This window comes from Chamaea fasciata, unplaced genomic scaffold (assembly GCF_029207755.1).
Source record: "Chamaea fasciata isolate MVZ Bird 193981 ecotype frontalis unplaced genomic scaffold, bChaFas1.0.hap1 SCAF_4, whole genome shotgun sequence".
NCBI lineage: Eukaryota > Metazoa > Chordata > Aves > Passeriformes > Sylviidae > Chamaea > Chamaea fasciata.
In genome coordinates this window covers 363,337-385,399 of record NW_027094089.1, presented here as the reverse complement: position 1 = coordinate 385,399, position 22,063 = coordinate 363,337, and the positions used below count along the sequence as shown (strand labels likewise).

Sequence of the window (22,063 nt, the reverse complement as noted above, 5' to 3'; positions counted from 1 at the left end):
CCATGTGAGCAGCGGTGCTGTTTCCTGCTCCGCAGGGCATGAAGGACTCTCCGGTGCGCAGGGCGGTGAAGGACACCCTCTCCAACCCCCAGTCCCCGCAGCCGTCCCCCTACAACTCCCCCAAGCCGCAGCACAAGGGGGCCCAGAGCTTCCTGCCCCCGGGCTGGGAGATGCGCATCGCCCCCAACGGCCGCCCCTTCTTCATCGACCACAACACCAAGACCACCACCTGGGTAAGGGCGCTCCAGCCGGGGCTCGGGGCCGTGGGCACATCTCTGTCTTCCTGTGCACGCCCCCACTTCAGCAGGGCACTTGTCTTGGTGTTTGTAAGAGCCAAAAGTGTGCATGTGGATGTAGAAGCCCTTGTGGAGTGTAGGCACTCTAAGGACAGGCCTGTGGGTTTTGAAGCATGTCTCTGGACACAGCACACCTTTAGTGGAGTCAGGTCTTACATCACCCTAACTCACTCAGCACTGTAGGAATCCTAGTAAGGCATGTTGTTTTATTCTCCAGAAATAAAAGAATAATTGTATCGTAGGAGGATTTCTAGATAAGTCTGTGCTTGACTTTGTAGATCTGCCTTGATCTGTTGGATTCACAGTTGCATACCTATGTTCCAGGAGGATCCACGGCTGAAGTTTCCCGTGCATTTGAGATCCAAAGCATCTCTGAACCCCAATGACTTGGGCCCTCTTCCTGTAAGTGACGCTGTGCCTGTGTTCTAACCTCCACCTGCTGTGCCAGGGCTCTGCTCTGTGCTGGGCACAGGCTGCTGCAGCCCTCCTCGGAGGCTCTGGAGCCCTGCTGTGTGCTGGGGCCTGCCAGGCCCTCCAGAGCCAGCCCAGGAGGCTCTAACGGATGGCCTTTTTCTGTGCTGCTGGGGGCTTGAGCTCTGCGCACACTTACCGGGCCAGTGTCTCTGACTGTGCTTTTAGATCATCATTTACTGCTTAGGGAAAACAGAGCAGATTGTGCCAAGCAAGCTCTATCACTGCACCAGCATATTCTAGCATTTAGAAATCAGAATAAATTTTGATTTATTTCAATGAAATCTCTACATCTTGCAGAGCAAATAATCAATTTAATGTCAGAAGTTTTGCCATACTTGTAATTGAAGTATAATGGGGATTTACAGACATGTCAAACGCAGAGCTTTGCTTTGTTTTTAAAATGCTCCCAGACCTTGAAGGCAGAGGGTAATGTGCAAAAGCTGACACATTCCTGGTCACAACAGCAGGAATGCTCTTTGGCTTTAGGAAACAGCTGTGCTTTTGCAGTTGTCCAGGTACATGGGGCGTGTGTTAACCTTGGAGGCACTGAAGGGCCAATTACAATCTGTTCTGGTAACTGCAAAGGGTGGAACGTGCAGTGAAACCAGGGTAGCCTGACTTGTCACTAGCAGCAGATCGTTAGTAACACATTTCACCTCAGTTAAACCTCCTGGTTTGGAGTGAGGTTGGGATGACTATAGAATTTAACACGAGTTTCTCCAACAAGACTGAAGTGAAATAATTTCTCCTCTGTATTTTCTGGCAGCCCAGGCTGGCCAGCATTGCCTGTCCCTACAGCCTGCCATCCGCTCTCCTTTCTGCACTGCAGGCGCTTGGGACATGAGAAAAGGCAATGGATGAAAAGGAAAGCACTGAGGACTAGGTTAGGACATTCTTGTCCCACTGTACAGGGAGCCTGGGTTACACATTTACAGTAAGTAACCCACGTGGCTTTCAGAAGTAGGAGCAGAAACTTTCAAACCAAGCCACGATGGACCATCTGTTCTCTGTGATTGTTTGCTCACAGCAGGAGATGGGTGGGAATCCTGAGGCAAGAGGTTTCCACTTCCAAGCTTTAAAAAATATTCCCTGCACGGGATGCAGTCACCTATGTAAGATCTAGGTCTGAGTCTGCCTGGATTTCTGGCCTTGCCATTATGCATCTGGTCACCTGGGGTTTCCTACTCATGAGCATCTTTGAGACAAGTCCAGTAGGTGTGGGCAGTGCTTCAGGCTGTGTGAGACTGATACCGTTTCACTTACTCTGTATTTTCTTTGTTTTTATTTCCCATTTCCAGCCTGGCTGGGAGGAAAGAATACACCTGGATGGAAGAACGTTTTATATAGACCATAGTAAGTAAGCACTCAGGTACTAGAGCAAATAGACAAAGGGAGGTACTGAGTATTGAAGTGAAAGCTTTGTGATTTTACTCTTCATTTAGGAAGCCAGGTGTTGATATGTGGAGACATTGATACCAGAGACTTAGTGCCCTCCTACGGTACTGTACATTCACTGGAAGCTTGCTTTAATTGGCTCATCAAGCTTTGTCCCTCTCTGACTTGTGAAGCATTAACATTTCCTCTCTGTGGTTTCTTTTGTTCTTGTTGATATTTTGGATTTGTTGTTGTTGTTGTTGATGATCCCATGGCTTATTTGCACTTAATAAATTAAAATATACACTAGGAATAGAAAATAAGATGAGAAAAGATCCTGTAGCCACAGCTCCACATATAGGCAGTGGAGCAACTAGCACTGAGAAGTACTTTCCTCTGCTTTCAGGTCTGTGGCAGTGCTGATTCTGATCTTATTTCCTATTTAGAGCATGTGAAACTGCACCGGCCCATTAATATTCTCCAGTTCTGTTAGTGGAGTTTTAGTGTAAGTGATGTTTCATTGTAGATCTGTCTTCCTAGAGCATCTCAGAACTGCTGTGTGAGTTTTGTTGGTGTTTGGAAACAAAGCAGCCCAAAAAGGCTGAGCTGGGTCTTCTTGCCTTTTTTTCTTTTCTTTTCTTTCTTTTTTTTTTTTTCTTTCTTTTCTTTTTGGTTGTTTTTCTCCAAGATTTTACGACTTATAATGAGACATTTCTTCACAGCCATAGCCAACTCCCATAACCATCAGAGGAGGGTGCGCTGAGAGTTAAAACCTAAACTTACCCAAGTTTGACAGATTTAGGTTTGTCCCTCAGTATCACTGACTCCCACGCTCATCCACAGAGATGACAGTATTAAGTCATTATTAAGACTGCCTTTAAAGTAACACCAATTTTGAAATGGTATGAATGCTTTTAACTAAACATCAGAAATAATAGCACCCGATGAGCCTCTTCCCAAGTTCAGTACAGTTACTATCCTTTATCCCTTCTGTAATTGTTTGTCCCAACAGAGATCTAGAAATGTAACTATGGCCAATGATTCTAAACTGCTGCCACTAAGGAGTCACAGGATAAAACTCTCCCATTAAAACACTTGTGTAACTGCTGAGCCTCCCAATCTCTCTTAAAACTCTTTAATTTTTCAGTCTCCTAAAGCTATTTGAGGATGTGTTAGTCCCTGAAATGGAATGTTAAAGTCATACATTAATTAGACTTCCTCAAAGAATTCCTAACTGTTAGGAAACAAAATTTATGTGCATCTGAATTCTCCCTCTGTCTCTTTTGATCTGAGTGGACTTAGCTGCTTATATAGCATTTTTCACAAAAGTTGAGGGAAGCTTTTGGTGATGCTGCCTGTTTCCAGCCTTTGGTCCCAGCCTGGCACCCGAGCATTGCTGTGGTGGCTGGACTGGAGGGCCTGGAAGGCCGGGGCTGTGCCACTGCCAGGACACAAAACCAGCAGGACAAGTCTCTTCCCTGCCACATTTTGTAACTCTGCTGCAGAGTTCTCCAATGCTGTTTGTCCTATTTTTGAAATGCTTTTCTCATCCTTGGGAGAAACTGCAGCAGTCCCCGGCAGCCAGCACAGCCCCTCTGCTGTTAGACAGGGACCAGAACCACTGATGCAGCACACGGGTGTCAGTGGTAGCAGAGGCTGTCTGTGACACTGAACCCCCTTCCCTGCCTCTCTGGGCCCTCAGCTGCCCCGGGCACTTCACCTTCCATGGACACAGCAGTGTTCCCTGTTCCCTGCAGCGCACACACACACTGCTGCCATTCCTGGCAGCCTCCCAGGCATGTGCTGTCTACCTGTTGGAAGGGAGCAGAAGGGGAAACAACCATTCTGCAACCATTTTCTGAACAGTTACCAGTGATTCACAGACAAGGGGGATGGATACAAAGTCTGTCCACACCCACCAGCACAATATGCGTCAGTGATTTACACAAGGAATTAGGGGAAGCACTCCTTAGTTCAGCAGAGAGCAGGAGAGGGGAGAGGAATGGGCTGGGAAGTCAGAGTGACTCTGGCCAATGGCCATTGCAGTGTGCAGGAAGAGGCTGCGTAAGGAGAATTGCAGAGTGTTACTCAGAATGGGAATAATGAGTAGAATATTGGTTGAAAAAGGCATGGAAAATACCAGCACCTGGTCATGAGTTATCTCACCCTGTGATGTACAGTTGACAGGAGTGCCTAAATCCAACCTGGAGTAACCCTTCTGATGCCATCAGCATTGGGAATGTCTGGCTGTGAGAGTTTTGTATCTGGCAGGGGGTCCCAAACTTCAGGGAAATAGTAGGCCCCTTGGAAAAGCAGGGAGAAGAGGGAATCCTGTAAGGCCTGAGAGCCTGGTTTATGGCAGAGAATTGTATTGGTGAGAAGACACAACTTTTGAAATTTTTTGAAAATGTTGAGACTTGAAAATGTTCTTTAAAAAGAATGAGTGTGTTGTCCACTTGGGACAAGACAAAGAATCCTGAGCTGCAGTTCCAGGTGGAGAGGTTCGTGCCAGACCCTTGTAGCCCTGGAACACCATTTTTAATATGAAGTCCCTGTGAGACTGTGAAAAGGAACTTAGACTGAGATTTGTCGGTGTCATCACACACTCTGAAGTCCAGAGAGCAAAGAGCTGGCACACTGTCAGTCATTTCCAGTTGTGTTAACTCTGATTTCACAGAAAACTGGCACTGTGATTTGTGGCTGCTGGTGTCAAGAAGGTGACCAGAGAACTTTGTAGAAGGGAATTCCAGTGTAGGGGTTGAAAATGGAAAGGGCTGGGCTGTGTGTCCCGCCTTGGCAGCAGCTCTGCTCCATGCATCTCTGGGGTCCCTGGAGCTCAGGCTGGCAGCCCTCCAGCATTCCCATAAGTGATAAATAGCTTGAATGTGTGAAGGGAAATGAAATACTATTTTACTGTTAAATTAACTAATAGATCACATGTCTTGAAATGCGCTTGCAACCCTTTAGAATTTTCTCCAGTTAACATTTGCCGAATGCTGCCTTTCAGATCCAGTCCCTCTTAAACCAGCTTGGGGTGATCAAAACTTACAGGGCTTTTCCAGTTCCAGAAACACGGAAAATGCAAACTTGATTCCCGATACCCAGTTCCTAGCCCAGAGCACTGTCTGTAACAAAGAGAGGGATGGCAGGCCATGGGTGACCAACACCTCGCCATTGCAGGTGGCACCTGGGATGGGCTTTGGAGCATTGTCTTATTGTTGCAACACCATTGTTTTGTTGTGATTCCGTCGTGTTCAGAATCTTGGGAGGAGCAGCTGTCTGGAAGCAGGGAAGGGGCGTCCCACCGTGGTCCTGTAGAACCTTTCATGTCACCTCCTGGTGCTCTTCAAAGCTGTAGATGGACAGAACTGGGCTGTGTTGTGCCACTGCCAGCATCTCCGTTGGTCATAACTGGGTGATTCTCTTGCACCAAAACAGGACAGTTCTGCCTCCCTTCACCTTCTCATCAAATCAGTCCAGGAAAAACGTTATTCCCTCCAAATTTAGATGTATGATACTTCAGCTGTCTATGCAAGATTTCCAAATGGTAACGTAGGGTGTCACTGCCAAAAGTTTTGGGTTCCTTTGCCTGTCAGGCCATGTATCTCCAATCCCAGCCCATGTTCAAGTGAACATGTTCACTCACTCCTGCAGACGTTGCCATCAAAGCAGTGCAAATTCCCTGGGCTCTGGGGTAGTTCTGTGTTTTTGAGTGAATGTTTTCAACTAAACAGTGTGTTGGGGCTGGGGAAGGTGGGGGGCACAAGCCTTTGCTAACCCTGACAGAACTGAGCAGTGCTAGGGAGAAAAAACCAACAGAAATGCACACTGTGGTACGAGAGAAGCCATGGGATCATTTCTTTTCTTATTTGCAGATAATAAAATCACCCAGTGGGAAGACCCCAGGCTGCAGAACCCAGCCATCACGGGCCCCGTAAGTACTGCTGTGGGATCTTCCATTAAATGCCCTGACTCGGGTCCAGCTGGGACAGCAGCAGGCCCTGCCTGCTCCCCAGATCAGGGATGGGCAGCCTGGGAAGCAGGAGCTCTGCTGGTCCACATCCTAAATCAGAAGAAGCTGGGAGTGTCACACCAAGTCCTGGCAGCCTCCCAGATTGTTCAGGGTTTGGGGGTGCCTATGGAGAAGTGCTGCTATTTACCCATTAACTGGGTCATTACTGACTGTAGGATTTTACTGAGCTGACACATCGTTCTATTTATTTTGGGATCTCTGGACAATAAAAAGCTGTTTATGCTTGGGAGGAGGGCCTATGTGGATTCAAAGCGTGACAGAAAAGACAAAAAATGGGTCAGTCAGTTTTAAGAGACATAAAACTCCCTGCAGTGTAAACAGAGGTTTCAGAATATCAGCCTTAGAAAAAAAAATAAACACAGCATTTTACCTCAGTATCAAATTTTAAAAACAAAGAACTTTTTAAAAACAAAAATGTCAAAGAGTGGTTCTTTGACCTTTTTATGCTGGTTTTATGCTGAGTCATGCCAGTTTATGCCATTTTATGGTATTCTGAGTGATCAGACTTTCAATCCCAAGATGTTGTCTGGTGCCAAGAGTACATTTTTATTCTGGATAAATCCTTGGGACCTTTAAGGACACAGCAGATGAGCCTGCCGTGTAATTCCAGTTGCTTAATATTAATATAATACCAATAATGTAATATTGATGTGATAATGAATTAATATGAATAATGTAATATGTAATGTAATAATATCAATAATAGTCACTTGTTTGGCCATAGTTGCTTTTGGAGGGATTTACCAATTTATCAGGCATTTAAAACTGGAGATCCTCACACACAGCACTGTGCAAATTGCTAATAGGCCTCTCCCCAGAAATGCTGAGCATAAATGAGAGAGACGATTGAGAAAGTTTGTTTGAAAGAAATGAAATGACCATGGTCCCCTTGAGTGACTCGACAGTGGTTCATCTGTTGGTCTTTAAGGGAAAGCAGGAGCTAATCCATTTCACAGAGGCACTAAGGATGCATCTGAATACTTTCAATCATAATATTTCTGGTGCCATGACAAACAGAATTACTTAAATTGCCTTTCATGTTGTGTTTAAATAAAGGAAGCATGTGCAGAGATTATTTAATGGCTGTAGTAAAGTCCTGTTATCCTCAGAGTAAAATGATGTTGTTTGTGGGATTTTTCAGTCTCTCCTGGCTGTTGGCCCTCCTGGGTGGGCTGAGGGGAGCCCATAGCACAGGGTGTGGGTGGCAGGGCTGTCAATTCCTTTTCAGTATGTGGGCATCAAAGTGCTGAGTGGCTGGAATGACGCGTGCTCCCACTGCTCCCAACAGGCAGTGCCGTACTCCAGGGAGTTCAAGCAGAAATACGACTACTTCCGCAAGAAGTTAAAGAAACCTGTGAGTAGAACCAGCACGGGGGGGCTGCAGGACACACCTGCCAGGTTACTCCATTGTGCTGCTCCTCAAGGGCTCGAGTAGGAACCAAAAACACGAAGCAAAGTTTGAATTTGATGGGTTTCTCAGCAAAAAGTTTTTCTAAGTGTTTAAGGCTCACATTTTTCTAGATAAATGCAAATGCCCTTAAAGTAGAGCAGAGTCAATCTTTCTCCTTTTTTTGGTTTGTTTGATACTTTTCTTGTTTTTTTCATCAAATATTTATCACAGAAGTCTGCAGCACTGTTCTGGAACTGGCCTGGTTCCCCCCATGCTCTCAACGTGTGTACTGAGAGAGCACTGGGAAATTAAAACATGGGGAACTGGAACACCAGGTGTCTGATCTGTCACTGAGCTGTTACCAGTCAGTCATTTGCCCAAAGACTTATTTCTTGAGACTAACAAGGATAATCTGATCTTCTTTGACACAGGCTGACATACCCAACAGATTTGAGATGAAATTACACAGAAATAACATTTTTGAGGAGTCCTACAGAAGAATCATGTCCGTGAAGAGACCCGATGTACTAAAAGCCAGACTCTGGATTGAATTTGAGTCAGAAAAAGGACTTGACTATGGAGGTGTGGCCAGAGAATGGTTTTTTCTCTTGTCCAAGGAGATGTTTAACCCTTACTATGGTCTCTTTGAATACTCAGCAACGTAAGTGTTCATTAAATATTTGTATTCTCAAGGGATATACGTTACATTTTGCATAAGAGGCACAGTTGCTCTGGGCAGAAGTAGCTCCTCCTTCCCAGGGTGCCCTGGGCAGCCCCACTGTCCTGTTCCTGCTGCCCTTCAGAGGGCCTCTGGAATTGTCCTTGGGAAGCCAGAAAACACTTCCATTGCTCAGACAACATCCAGGGCAGCAAAAGTGCTGTTTCTGATGCTAGTAATGGTGAAGGGACCAGTGTCACAGAAAAGCCTCTTTGCTTTGCTGCCCAGAGTTGCAGCGCTGCTGTAGAGTGAGCTCGGAACACAGCTGCTCGTTCACACTGCAGGAGCTCCCCAGCAGTGGCCTCCCAGAACCTTAAACTGGGGGCTGCCCTTTAAAATCTTGGAGCAATCCCTTAGTGCAAGGGAGAGAGGGCATCTCCTGCTCACAGTGGGTTTGGTTTGCTGCCGTGTCAGCCCTCAGTGGCTCTGTGGTGGGACGGCCTGGAGAGGACTTGATCACAGCCCCACTCCCTGTTGAAGGGAGATGCCCCTAAGCACAAGTGATTTATTAACATATCTGAGTGTCTGCATATTTAAAGACTTGGTCCTTTAGCTATTTTTTTTCTTTCCCCAAAAAAGGGACAACTACACACTTCAGATTAATCCTAATTCAGGTCTCTGTAACGAAGACCACCTGTCCTACTTCACGTTCATTGGCCGGGTGGCCGGCCTGGCCGTGTACCACGGGAAGCTGCTGGACGGTGAGTCCTGCTCCTGCTCTGCTGCTGCCTCTGGCCTGTGGGGAATGAAATGCACCTCCTTGAGAGCCCCGGGTTCTGGGGACAGTCTGGGACTGGCACTCTGGAGATTTGAATGGTGATTCATAAAGTTACAGTGTCTTACTCAATCAGCGCGTTTCACACAAAGCTTTGCTCCTTTCTCCACTCAAGTTAACACTCCAGAACCAGCATGAGCACTGTCCCGAGAGGAAAAACATGGAATTTGTATCAGTCATTTCCATGCAAACCTGTAGCCAAACTAGGGGGGGTCAACTGCAGCATATTTTGATCCATAAAATTATTGCTGAATGATTTAATATCAATTTCTACTGCACTTTGAAATCTCACACCAGGCAGATGTTACTGACCAGATTTTCCTGAGCCCTGGTGCAGCACAGGAAGCAGAAGAGTCCTGAGCAGAGGAAGCTCACCAGCCTGGTTTTCAGGCAACTCCTTGGAGGGAGGAGGAGTGATTTTAAATGGGACAGAGTGCCCTGAGCTCAATTCCCCAGCTTTTGGGTCTCTCTGCCATTAATGTTAGGGTGATCAGTGGAGTATGGTAGTTAGTGGAGAATTGTTGAAACTGAAAAATGGGACTTTCTGTGCCTCAATAAACATGAGCTGCTCTGATGCTGTTGCAGCTGCGGGACTGTTACAGTCAGGAGGTAACAGGAGATGCTGGGGTGGTGCCTTTGTGGAAAGTGCAGGTGCAGAGCAGGGCAGGTAACGCTCTCTCTCTCTCTCAGGCTTCTTCATCAGACCTTTCTACAAGATGATGCTGGGGAAGCCCATCACGCTGAAGGACATGGAATCAGTGGTAAGGCCCCATTTACCCCATGCCAGTGCTCACAGGCCTGTGGGTTTCTAGAACTCTGCACTAATTGCCCATTTTCAAACTGCCTAATTGTGTTCTGCCCTAGGATAGCGAATACTACAACTCTCTGAAGTGGATCCTGGAAAATGACCCTACGGAGCTGGATCTCATGTTTTGCATAGATGAGGAAAACTTTGGACAGGTATGTAAATGTTATTTACATCTTAGGACTGGTTATTGCCAACAAGGACCTGAGGATACTGAGCAGAGCCTCCTCGTGGTGGTGAATGCACTGGTCAGCCTTCACCTCGCTGTGTTCCCAGCTGGGACTGGGGCTGCCACATTCCTGTCGCGAATTTGGGCAGTTTCAATATGTGATTTATCTTGTTTTATTAGAAATAGTAACTTATATTTTTTGTATATTTAAAGTATGTATTTCATGGTTATATTTTATATAAATTTATAATTTAATAATTATAAGTAATAATTTAAATAAAATTATTAGTAAATAGCCAGCTTCTCTCTGCCAGTTTTCCCTTCTGTCAGCACAAGTTTGTTCAGAAGTGTAAATCAATTTACTAACGATTTCCTGATACTGTTTGTAAAAGGCTGCTCAGGGAGAGTGGGACAAAGATGTCCTCAAATAACAGGTTTTTTTTGGTCTTCTGAAATACAGACATATCAAGTGGACCTGAAGCCCAATGGGTCCGAAATCATGGTAACAAATGAAAACAAGCGGGAATACATTGAGTAAGTATCATTATGGAATACACCTGGGGATAGGAAAGAGCAGTTGTACTTAAAACTGACCCTGCTGTAGTTCCTCTAGTTTGTACTGCACAAGAGCATCAAGGATTGTTAGAAAAAAAAAAATCTTACTGTTAACATTGGTTATATCCAGTCAAATATAAGAACAAAGAGTAAAGTAAATTACATGCTTTGTTCTCCTGAAATTCCCCCCCATGGAAATGTGCTTCTCCAACATCTGGCTCAAGTTCAGATGAGCCAGAAGGTGCTCTCCAGCCTGGCCCTCATCCTGTTGTCCTCCTCTGCCAGTCACAGACCAGAGCCAGGATTCCAGTGCCAGCGTTCCTACCAAAAATTGGCCAAATCTGAAATTAGGTTTAATTTTCAGCTTTCTCAGTTTTTCTGCCTACCAGGAGGTAAAAGGTAAAATTCACTTACACCTGCTGGCATTTTAAATCAGGGCCTTCTCCAAGGTGAAAGGCATTGAAATTACTACATTCATGCAGATTGGGAATTCATTTCCAATGCCTGGACCTGGCACAGTTCCATGCCTGGAATTGATTTTTTTATGCCTGCACCTGTGAGGTGTTTGTCCCGTGGGTGGCTGGTACTGAAAGCAAGGTGTCCCTTTGATGCTGCAGTTTATTTCTTTATTCATAGGCGAGGTGCTGTGTCCTGACAGCTCTCCTCAGAGCTTGCAGACTTTGCTGGGAATTTTTAATTACTTAGTGCTCTGGAAGAATAAAATGTCTGCTCACGTAGGTACCTACAGGAGTGAAAATATTCCCACTGTGATTTGGTCATAGTCACTGGGGTTTTTGATTTGTTTCTTCAAAATTCCATCAGTCAGCAGCCAATAAATTGGAACAACTGGTGAAAGCTGCTTAGTTACCTGAACTTGCTGAAATTGTAAATGACAAACTGAAAGCACTTGGGGTTGCTGAAACCTCTGAACACTTGGCTGAGACCTGCTAATGAGTTTGTTTTTCTGATGGGGTCTTGTTTCTTTCTGCAGCCTGGTCATCCAGTGGCGGTTTGTCAACAGAGTGCAGAAACAAATGAATGCCTTTCTGGAGGTGAGGCTCTTCTGCTCCTTCCTTGCACAAAAATAGGGATTTTTTTTTTTCTAGCACAGATTTCTGACCCACTGGTGTCTGTGTGAAGGCAGCAGGGAGCTTGGCACAGAACGCAAATAGAACACTTACATTTTATGATTTTACAGTTTCATCTTGTGTAAGAATATATCATCTTTCCCTTATGAGAATAAGGTCATTCTCTTTCAGGTTTAATTATTTGAGCTTGAAGTAATTTGGTCATCGCTGTTTTTAATTAGGATTTATATGGGATGAGAGTTTTGACTTTGCTCTTCTTCTTTTTAGGGGTTCACAGAACTGCTTCCTATTGATCTGATTAAAATTTTTGATGAAAATGAACTGGAGGTGAGTCCATTTGGTGCCCCAAGCTGACAGTTCTCTGACAGATGTGCTGTGTTCTGGGCTCTTCAGTCATCCATCCCTCTCCCTAGGGGAATGTGCAGACACAGCTGCCTTGCTCAGAGTTGGAAATTAGATGTTTCTTCCTAATTACTAGATCTATTCATGACATGCAAAGAACTGCACTTACTCAGGGAGGTGGTTGGGGGCGTGCCTCTGAAAGCCTGGAAGTAGCTTTAGTGGATCAGTGCCATCCTGCCTCTGCCAGTCACATTTGAGGCAAACACATGGAAGTTGCTGTCACATTATGGCAGTGTGCAGCCATTCTCCAGTAACTGGAATACTCTGGGAAGAAGCTCAGACTCTCCCCTGTGTGTGCATAAATGACTGAAGGTCAGAGCCCTGAGGGGCAGTGACACCTTGTTACCCTGTGAGTGCAGGGAAACACACACTCCCTAACATCCCACCCTTCTGCTTCCCTGCAGTTACTGATGTGTGGCCTTGGTGACGTGGATGTCAATGACTGGAGACAACACACCATCTACAAAAATGGTTACTGCCCCAACCATCCCGTTATCCAGTGGTTCTGGAAGGTAAGACTGGGCACCACCTCTGACTGGTCCTGCAAGCGAAAGTTACTGCCCTTTTTCACAATCATTTTTCCTCATGAAAACTGCTAAGAATGGTGGGGGTGTTGTACTGGGGGCAGGACTTGCTTCCACCTCCCTCAGGTGAGGGCAGGTGTAGCTCCTGCCAGAGCAGCCCACAGATGGGACCTGGAGAGGAGACAACCCGTTGTGTCCTGAGGGTTGGCTGGTACAAAAGGCGATTGCTGCTGGCTTTGGGCTGCTCTTTAGCTCTGCCTGGCCAGGCCAGGTGCCTGAGGCCGATGGTGTCTGTTTGCCCACAGGCTGTTCTGCTGATGGATGCTGAGAAACGGATCCGGCTCCTGCAGTTTGTGACCGGGACGTCACGTGTGCCTATGAACGGATTTGCTGAACTTTATGGTGAGCTGCTGGTGGCACGATGGGAACCCAGCCAGCCCCTGAGCCCCACGGAGCACTGAGTTTTAAATGCTGATGGTTTAAATGCTCACTTTCTTGGCATTACACAAGCTCTGAAACCAGCTCACTGGGCTCGGAAAGAAAGAACCACGTTCGTGTTTCTTTAATGTACCTGTTACAGGTGACAAATCCAGCCCACAACTGACACCAACATTTCATGTTAAAAATGATGTTGAGGCAATCTCTGCCCAGCAATTTCTGTTTCGTTTCATACTGTTTTCATTTTCAGGTTCAAATGGTCCTCAGCTGTTTACAATAGAGCAGTGGGGAACTCCTGATAAGCTGCCCCGAGCTCACACCTGGTAAGTCACCAAAACATAAATTCCAGAGCTGCTCCTTCCATAAGGGCCACACTGCTGACCATGGTCAGCTCTGCATCAAACAGCATTTGATCCTGTGGGTCCCTAGTGCCTTCACAAACTGAGAAACTGAAGGATATTATTTTACATCCCACATCCTAGTAAGTGGATGTAATGAACTACAGCAAGTCAGACATCAGCCACAGAAACAGCCAGAGAAAGCCCATAAGTGAGTGGAGAATTCAAAACAAATGTCAGATTATAAGATAATTTAACCCTGGTTTATAGATTTCGCAAACATTGAAAGCATTCAGTACAAATTTGTCTTGCTCTGTTACAAGCAACCCTAACCCATTTCAGGAATGTAGATTTTTAAAGAAAAATTGTGCTGAATGGGAAAACTATTTTACGGACTATCAGTACAGACTGGGGATCTTTCCGTAAAATGAATCACTCTATAGAACGATTAGCTTTAGTAAAAAAACCAACCTGAAAACAAAAGCACAAATGCCACCAAGCACAAACAACAATACTGCCCTGAACACACTCCAAATCAACCCATCCTCTTTGGGTTCCAATTCTCTGCTAACTTTTACCTTTGGAAGATTTTTGTCTTGGATGTTTAATGTTTTATCCACCCAAAGAGGAAAGAATCTGTCCTCTAAATCCAGAATATCTTTGCTGAGCCTCCAGAAATCAGTCTTTTGACAAAGACTGTGTTCCATCATCTAACTGCAGTGAGGGGCTTTCTGTTGGCTCTTTTTCTCTCCTGAGTGATTCGTACCAAGATCCTGCTCCCAGCTTTGCAAGGGAAGGCAGCACAGAGTTACTGGAGAGCTCACCTTGGGCAGGTGTGAGGTGTTCAGGGAACTCTGCACCACAAGCTGCATTCTTAATAAAGACCCTGAATTATTTCACTTCCTCTAGTTCTTTCAAACTGTGTTTTTCCATGGATTATGAAGTGACTCTTTCCTTGTCTCTCCCAGCTTTAACCGCCTAGACTTACCTCTGTACGAATCTTTTGAGGACCTGCGGGAGAAGCTCCTCATGGCCGTGGAGAATGCCCAAGGGTTTGAAGGGGTGGATTAACTTTGCAGCACCCGTTCCCTCTCCAAGCACGTTCTGCTGGCTTTGGCACCTGCCCGAAGGACTCGGAGGGACTGTGGCATAGCAGCTGCCAGGCACTGGCTCTGGAGCAAACCCCGGCAGCACGGGGGCCGAGCCCCGAGGCTGGGACTGTCACCGGGGGTGTGGCCTTGCTGATGTTCCCGCAGCAGTTGCGAACTGATCACATTTCAGCAGGACTTACTCTATTTATGTTGTGCCTCTGTAGGCAAAGCCCTTAATAAATATTTTACACAATTTCTAATGACAATGAATGGAATTAATAATTTTACAGGTATAGTATTACAACTCATGTTTACTTCCTAATTGATTTAGACATTTTCAGATTTTATTTCATTACAATTAAATATCATATACTTGGAAAAATGAGCATTTTTCTTAATTTCATACCAGACTTATTTTTCAAAGTACGTTGAGCCTTGTGTTCCTAAATCATTAGGAGAGTAGGAGAAAGCTCTGTTGGAAGCTTTCTCTCCACAGGCTGTCTCTCGAAAGCAACTCTCTTCATTAAGCACATCACTGTTTTCCTGTATCCAGAAGTAAGGGCTGGATGTTGCATTTTTGTATAAGTACTAGAAGAGTGTCAAGGCACAGCAGAGCCCTGACACAGCATGTCTAGATCGCTGTTCTACCGAAACGGCCTCGTTACTGCCAAGCTGTACATGTGCTACAAAGCATCTGGGCTGGGGTTGGCATTAAGCCTTTTAGGAGAACACGCTGAACCCTGTCATTCTCTCTGTACAGTGATTCGTTTTCCATCCTTTCCTCATTCCTGTTTGCAGTGGAGGCATTCCGAATGAAATCTGGCACTCTGGAACACAGCTCTGTTCTGGCTCCTATTTGTGTGCACTTGCTAATGAACCTAATTAACACTGGGCTTGTTCATTTCTAGTGGCACTGATTCTGAAGGCACTTTCTGTACCGCAGGGAAAAGGTAGACCTGGCTTGAGCATAAACATTAATGGGATTTTACTCCTTGCCACTGGACATATCCTTCTGGTGCAAGATGTGTCCGTGGTGAATTTGGCTGCTGCTGTGTAAGAGAAAACCCAACCAGCTCTAGACCTGAGCCTGCAGACATGTTCCTCAGCAACTGTTTCTGTGATTTCTTTTTTACTTACAAAGATTTATTTAATATACACTGCTATCTAATCCATTTTGTTACCTATGACATGTTGCATGCCTAATCTATAATGTCTGAGTTGCATCTGTTTTGTGGCGGATTAAAGGTGACGGATTTGTGCTTGCCCCAGTGCAGTGACATGGTGACACAGCACTGCTGGAGCAGGGCTGGTTCCACTGACCTGCAGCTCTGCCCCGGCCCGTTCCCCAGCATCCGGGCAAGGTGACACCACTTGCCAAAACAAATATCACCTCACTGCCAACAGTTTTTGAGCCTTAGCCTTACCTGTGTGTCCAGCCACGCTGCAGAGCCCGGGATACAGGATCACCCAGCTGGGAAGAAGCCTTACTGCCAGTTGTGGTCCCAGTCCGGAGGAAGATTAGGGTGGTACTTGAATGCTGTTCAGGATTCCTTCTCTATTAAATATGCTTCCTGACATTCCTGCCTGACCTTTTCCATCTGAGGAGCAAGCTGGAACGCAGGACAGTGGCTGGCATCAGAGCAGACAGGAATGCTGGACTTGGCTCTGGGGATAGAATAGATAAATCCTGGTTATCCCACTGACCCGTACATTGAGCACAGCTGATTCTGACATGGAATGCTTTGAAAGAAGTGTCACACTCCAAAATTTGTTTTGTCTTCTGGAGGATTTTTGGTGAAGTCTGATGCATGCATCAGAACGTGGGGACTGCTGGGCCTGTTCTGGCTGTGAAGCTGCAGTGCCATGTCAGGCACAGAGGAAGGCTGGCAGCAGCTGAACCAAGTTATGTTTAACAGTCCACCGGTCCTCCTGGTGTGCTGTCTTTCCCCTCTCTTAAAACAGCTTCACTAATACCTACCTCAAAGCCTCCTCAGGCCCCTAGAATTACATAGTGCCATCTCACTGGAAATTTTTGTTGGTTGGATTCTTTTTCTTTCTTCCTAAAGTTCAATCTTACCAGTTCTTACCTAAAGTTAAAGCTTACCAGCTTCTGAGAGCTGCTCTTCAGCCCCACAAGCCAAGCCCACAGTCCCCCCCAAAAGCATGACTGGTGATTGCAGCATGGAGGCAAGGATCACTCCATTAACTACAATTACTGAAGAAATTAGCTACTGTGAAATAAAAATGTAAATTAAATAAAAAATTAAAGCTGTGAACTAGTTCCACAGCTTTATTTTTCCCAAGGAGTTTTTAATTTACAGCAGAAACCATCCCCTACCCTCAGACCCCATCTCCATTATTTTTGGGGTTTCTCCATGAGTATTCTCTGCTGGCCCTGGACTAAAAATTCCCCGAGCTCTGGTGGGACCGGTGGGATGTGGGGGTCCGGGGCGCGGCGGGGCTGCAGCCGGAATGGGAAGGGCAGCGCTGGACTCGGCTGTTGCCGGTCACGGTCCCTCCTCGGTCGTGCAGGCCCGGGCCGGGGGTCGGGATGGGGCTCCGGACCGGGTCCCGGAGGGTCCCAGGAGGCAGGGCCCGGGTGCTAACGGGGGCGGGACCGGGCGGTACACCGGGGACGGGCGGTACACCGGGGACGGGCGGTACACCGGGGACGGGACCGGGCAGTACACCGGGAGCGGGCCCCGGACCCGACACAGGTACGCGGGGCGAGGCCGAGGTGATTTAATCCCCGGAAATCGCCGGGATGCCATTTGCTCGCTCCGAGCACGGTGAGAGCAGGAGCTCCTTGTCCGGGCTCCCCTGGTGAGCCGTGGAGACTTCGGCTCCCCCACCTCTACCACTCTTTCCTTCTCCCGGTATTTCCCGTCTTTCTTCCCCCTTCTCTCCTTTCCCTCTGCCCACCCCAAACCCTTCCTTCCTTCTCCCCGTCTTCCTCTTATCTCTGCCACGTTTTCCCCGGTCCCTCTCGCCCCCCACAGAACCTGACAACCTTCCGTTCCTTCCTCTCCTGTCCCTACCCTACTAACCGCTTCTATTCCCCCTCTCGCCCCACCCGGCCTCCCCCTCCCCAAACGCTCGGCACCCCGACAGCCCCTCTCTGCCCCTCCTCATCCCCTGCTATCTCTCCTTGCCTCCCCGTCCTCCTCTCCTTTTTCCCGCAGCCGCGGGACTTGCGGCGCCGGAGAATGAAGCCCGGAGGGCCGGCGCCCGGCGCCGCTCGCAGGAGTGCCCACACGGGGGCGCACCCGCCGGGCCGGGGCTCCGGCTGTCCCCGCAGCGCACGGCGCTGTCCCGGGGGGTCGGGGCCGGGGGTGAGGGAGGGGCCCTTGATAGCGATTTTCCTTGGAGCCCTCGGGGTCAGGGGGAAATGGTGTTCATGCCCCACTGGGAAAGCACAGAGCAGGATTAGGCGTGTGCTCCCCGCACTGTTCCAAGGATGCCCTGGGGTGCTTTGGCTCGCGGCAGGATAAAATGCGTGGAAGAGCTTCCCGTGCCTGTGCGCGCAGCTGGGGCAGTCACTGGGCATCCCATGCAATCCCTGAGGTGGGAAAAGCCCAAGACAAACTTTCCCAAGCTAGAAGCAAAGCAAGTGGCAGGGAGGGAATTCCAAAAGCGTGCTGGGAAGGGCTTTCTCCCTTCTCTGGGCACTATCAAGGCGGGGCTGATTTTTAAATGTTTATCTGCAACAGCTCCCTCAGCTTGGCTGAGCGTGACGATATCCAGCTCCTCCTTAGGGCTTGGAGCATGGCAGGGGGCAGAGCTCATCACACACCATCTCCAAGCAAAATAAAGCTATGCAATAAGTTATTAAAAGCCACATGAAAACCATTAAACAGAAAAAAGATTGAAAAAAATTTTAAAAGCCGCATCTAACAAAACATCCAAACTTCAACCAGCCAGGGTGGCCCTACCCAATCTCAATCCCTACATACAATGAACAAAACCCCAATAACGCTCATCAGAAGCCTATTAAAGAAAACGACTAAATTCTACCCCAAACACAAACCTACTCATAAAGTTATCTTCACTCAAAAACTAAATTACGTGCAATAAATAATACCAAAAAAACCCCAAAACCATATATCATCAAAGAAAGTAATAGGAAATAAAAACCACATATAAGTACCACTACTAATTAAAAATCCAGGCGAAAACAAATACCTCCTGGTTTAAACACAGACAGAAACAGAGGAGGAGTTTCGTCACTCAATTAAAGCTCTTTTTGCCGGCGTAACCCCTTCTTCTTCCAGGAGCACCAGGAAGAGATTAGCAAGACAAAGCTGAAAGGGAAAAAAACCCTCTACAAACCCACACTGGCTTACCTACTGCTGCTGTCCGGCATAAAGAAATATTCCACAGCCACGTGCCGCTGCAGGCGCTGGAAGAGGCTTTCCCCACCACTGCATAAACCACACCCGAGAATCCAACATGCGCCCTTCACCCCCGGCAACTGAATAGAAAAGAGAACTGAGGCTCCCCTCTTAAACCGCTCCTCGTCATCGTAACAACTCACACCTGCAGCTGGTCTGTCCCCTCATTATCCTTTACAGCTCTCACCTGGGGCTGCTCTGTCCCCTCACCATCCTGCGCCAGCTCTCACCTGCAGCTGCCGCCAGTCCGAGTGTCGGGGCAGGGCAGAGGGGACTGGTGTGTGTGCGCTCATCCCCCGGACAGTTTATTGTCTGCACCTGACACGCCGGGGCACCGGGCTTTCCTTGCTAGGGATAAGGATCCCTCTTCTCCCGCAGGTGCCCAAGGCTGAAACTGGGATTCCACCTCCGAAAGCCCATACACCTGAGGTCCATAATTCCCAAGGAACTTCCCCAGCAATCGTTACCCTCTATTTACAATTTTCCCTTTCGAATCGTTGCTAACTTGTCTTTCTGTGGAAGCGTTTCAAGCATCCATTGGGAGTTCAGGAGCCTGGTGGGCTTGTTTGTGACGTAGCTGACAATCCCAGGCTAAAGCCAAACACCCAGAATTACGAGGAACTACGGAGACCGTTTACAAACACTCCCCTTCCTTGCAACTCAGTTCTTCATCGCAGATCCCCGGAGCAGATTCACTTTCTTCCCAACAGCACCGCCCCAGCACAGACCCCACTTCCCAGACACAAACCGAACACAAACCTGCCACAGGGGGGGCGGGCCGGGGCTGGGCCGCTCTCGGAGACGGGGTGGAGCCGGGGGATCGGGGCCGGGCCGGGCCGGGCGAGCGGACGGAGCCCCCGGGCCCTCAGAGCGGGGCTGAGGCGGGGCCGGGGCGGAGTCGAGGCGGAGCCGGGGCGGAGTCGGAGCGGAGTCCGGGCCGTTGCCGGCGCGTGGGTCCGGGGGCGATCGAGGCTGCTGCGGTGCCGGTGCCGGGGTAGAGCCCGGGTCGGTGCCGGGGGAGCGGCGCCAGGACCGGGGGGTATCGGGGGACCGGGGCCGCTGCTGAGGGCGGGGCGGTACCCTCAGAGCGGGCCGGGCGGGGCGGAGTCCGGGCCGGAGCCGGGGCGGTTCCCGGGGCCCGCTGTCCAATCAGCGCTGCCGAAGCCTCAGCGAACCCGCCAATGGCGAGCCGGGGCGGGAGGGGCCCTGGCGTCTGTTTGTCGGCGTAGAGGTCTCCGGTCGGGCTGCGTGGGTTTGGAGTTTCTCCAGGCTGTTTTAGTGCGGTAATAACGAGATCGTTTATTTCTCTGTAAGCTATGGCTCATGAAAGGAAAACATCAACTGAATAAGGTACCAATCTCAAAAATAGTTTGAGTTTTTCTTCTAATAATGATGTAGTGGAAATAAAGGTAAGGATTTGGTGTAACTTGGGGATGTTTTTTAGGATGGACAAACTGCTCAGAATTCTCAGCCAGGTGGAAGAAATGACTGCTTTTTCCTCCAGTCCCACTTTCGGGCGAGGTGAGTTTTTTGGGCAGTTTTTCAGCATGAGTGGGATTGGGAGTTTCCCAGATGTGCTGAGAGTATTGGTAGCTCCGGTGCTAAAGCCAAGTGAGTGATAAGCTCATTGTTTTACCAAATGTGTCCCTTTGCCTCTGTTTTGCCTTCACGTTGGTAGTAAAATAAGAGCTGGGAATAGACCCATCAGCTCCAGCAGGGTGAGGAGTGTCTGCTTCTGCTCCCAGAATGTTTTACCTGTGGGCAAGTTCAAAGCCTGTGGCTGTAATTAGCAGTACTGATGGTGCCTTCTTTTATCTCTCAAGGTCCCTGGCCAGCATGGAACAAGAACTGACCCAGAACTTGTTGGTGCCCTGGCAGAGAGAGGAGCAGCAAAGGGTGTTGACAGAATTTCTGTGAGTCTGTGTGAGATCCTGCTGTTCCTGACACAGCTCAAGAAGCGATCAGAAGAGAAAAGTATCTTTCTTTTTACAGGAGAACCTGATGTGGAACGTGTGACCAGGATGACTTGATGTGACTTCTTGAAACCTGGAAATGAGGTGCTGTTCCTCTTCTTGGATGGAAGCAAAGTGTCTGCACACACTTGGGAGGAGCCTGTGAAAGGTAAGTGAGGGGCTCAGGACAGGCAGGAAGGCTAGAGAGGGAGGGGCTGAAAGGGGAGGGAAGGGGGTCGGTTTTGGGGAGGAGAGGAAAACCGGGCAAAGGGAACGAAAGAAGGGGAATACGGGGAGGCGGAAGGAGGGGTAGAGGGGTGGACAGGAGGGGAAGACGAAGCCCGTTCCGTCCCGGTCTGCGGAGCCCGGACAGGAGGGACCCGTCCGCAACCGGCTCAAACTGAGCAAATGGCGGCGGAAGTGTTTTCCGAGGTTTAAATCACCTCGGCCCCGCCCCGCGCACCTGAGCCGGGACCGGGCCCCGCGCACCTGAGCCGGTGCCGGGCCCCGCCCCTGAAGCCGCGCCCCCGGTTGTGCCCGAGCCCGCCCCGGGGCCCGCGGCCCCGCCCCTCTCCCCTGGCCGGCCCCGCCCCTCACAGCTCAGCCGAGCCGAGGTCGCCGGCAGCCGGAGCTGCGCCGGGGTCCTGGCGGGGCTCTGGGCACGGGAGGACGGCGGTGGCGATGATTTCCGCGTGCTGATCGGGACCGGCCGGGGCGCGGGGACCCCCCGAACCCCGCCGCGCCCTGCGGGGCCCGGGAGTTGTTTTCCTGCTTAGGCAGAAACTTGGTTTTGACAAAACTCAAGGGTACGGGGTCTGCGGGGAGAGGAGTGATCGTGGTAGAATTTCGAAACGCATTGGGAAAAATAAACCTATGCAACAGCTCATTTCCTCTCCCAGATTGGTTTCTGTGTGACCGCCTGTGATTCCAGCTGCTCCGATGGGATTTTCAACACGTGCGGCTACAGTGACCTGCCACGTTCTAAGCACAACAGTAAATAATGGGAGAACTCTCTGGATCAGGCACTGGAGCCTCTCAGTAGTGTCCCAAAGGTCCAGCAGTGCCCAGCATCTCTGACTGGAATTTGAGGGGTCCCAGCACGGCTCCTCTGTAGTGTTCCTCTGGAGCTGACACTTCCCAGCACCCGTGACCAGGGTTTGGGGGTCCCAGCAGAGGCCCCCTGGCACGCCCTGCTCTGGGTGCCGCCGCCAGCGGCGGCAGGATCGCGGCAGGGAGAAGCGACCCGCCGC

The 22,063-nt window shown here is 48.8% G+C and overlaps 1 protein-coding gene and 2 long non-coding RNA genes across 11 annotated transcripts in view; 2 read left to right on the top strand and 1 right to left on the bottom strand.

The window, feature by feature from the left end:
• Positions 1 to 14,855, top strand: part of NEDD4L (NEDD4 like E3 ubiquitin protein ligase) — an 81,730-nt gene extending 66,875 nt beyond the window's left edge. For 4 of the 8 annotated variants that reach the window (XM_066180653.1, XM_066180647.1, XM_066180649.1 and 1 more), the window contains 17 exons: positions 36 to 233; positions 621 to 698; positions 2,069 to 2,123; positions 2,213 to 2,269; positions 6,020 to 6,078; positions 7,466 to 7,531; positions 7,999 to 8,228; positions 8,865 to 8,986; positions 9,751 to 9,821; positions 9,925 to 10,020; positions 10,495 to 10,568; positions 11,581 to 11,641; positions 11,945 to 12,004; positions 12,484 to 12,591; positions 12,909 to 13,005; positions 13,292 to 13,364; positions 14,348 to 14,855. In XM_066180653.1, coding sequence (XP_066036750.1) covers positions 36 to 233; positions 621 to 698; positions 2,069 to 2,123; positions 2,213 to 2,269; positions 6,020 to 6,078; positions 7,466 to 7,531; positions 7,999 to 8,228; positions 8,865 to 8,986; positions 9,751 to 9,821; positions 9,925 to 10,020; positions 10,495 to 10,568; positions 11,581 to 11,641; positions 11,945 to 12,004; positions 12,484 to 12,591; positions 12,909 to 13,005; positions 13,292 to 13,364; positions 14,348 to 14,450 — 1,608 coding nt within the window. In that variant the 3' untranslated portion in view covers positions 14,451 to 14,855. The remainder of the gene's footprint in view (positions 1 to 35; positions 234 to 620; positions 699 to 2,068; positions 2,124 to 2,212; positions 2,270 to 6,019; positions 6,079 to 7,465; positions 7,532 to 7,998; positions 8,229 to 8,864; positions 8,987 to 9,750; positions 9,822 to 9,924; positions 10,021 to 10,494; positions 10,569 to 11,580; positions 11,642 to 11,944; positions 12,005 to 12,483; positions 12,592 to 12,908; positions 13,006 to 13,291; positions 13,365 to 14,347) is intronic. The other 4 variants (XM_066180655.1, XM_066180654.1, XM_066180652.1 and 1 more) reach the window with 1 other exon arrangement.
• A 105-nt stretch (positions 14,856 to 14,960) lies between these two features.
• LOC136288008 (uncharacterized) lies at positions 14,961 to 18,928 on the bottom strand. The gene is made up of 3 exons (XR_010720466.1): positions 18,814 to 18,928; positions 15,895 to 16,135; positions 14,961 to 15,013 (listed from the first exon to the last, which is right to left on the bottom strand). It is a non-coding gene; the product is annotated as an uncharacterized lncRNA (long non-coding RNA).
• A 1,164-nt stretch (positions 18,929 to 20,092) lies between these two features.
• Positions 20,093 to 22,036, top strand: LOC136287986 (uncharacterized). Of its 2 annotated transcripts, XR_010720460.1 has the most exons (5): positions 20,093 to 20,211; positions 20,306 to 20,382; positions 20,685 to 20,774; positions 20,854 to 20,982; positions 21,713 to 22,036. It is a non-coding gene; the product is annotated as an uncharacterized lncRNA (long non-coding RNA). The 2 variants fall into 2 exon arrangements; XR_010720459.1 differs by lacking the exon at positions 21,713 to 22,036 and having other exon boundaries at positions 20,854 to 21,010.
• The last annotated feature ends 27 nt before the right edge of the window (positions 22,037 to 22,063 follow it).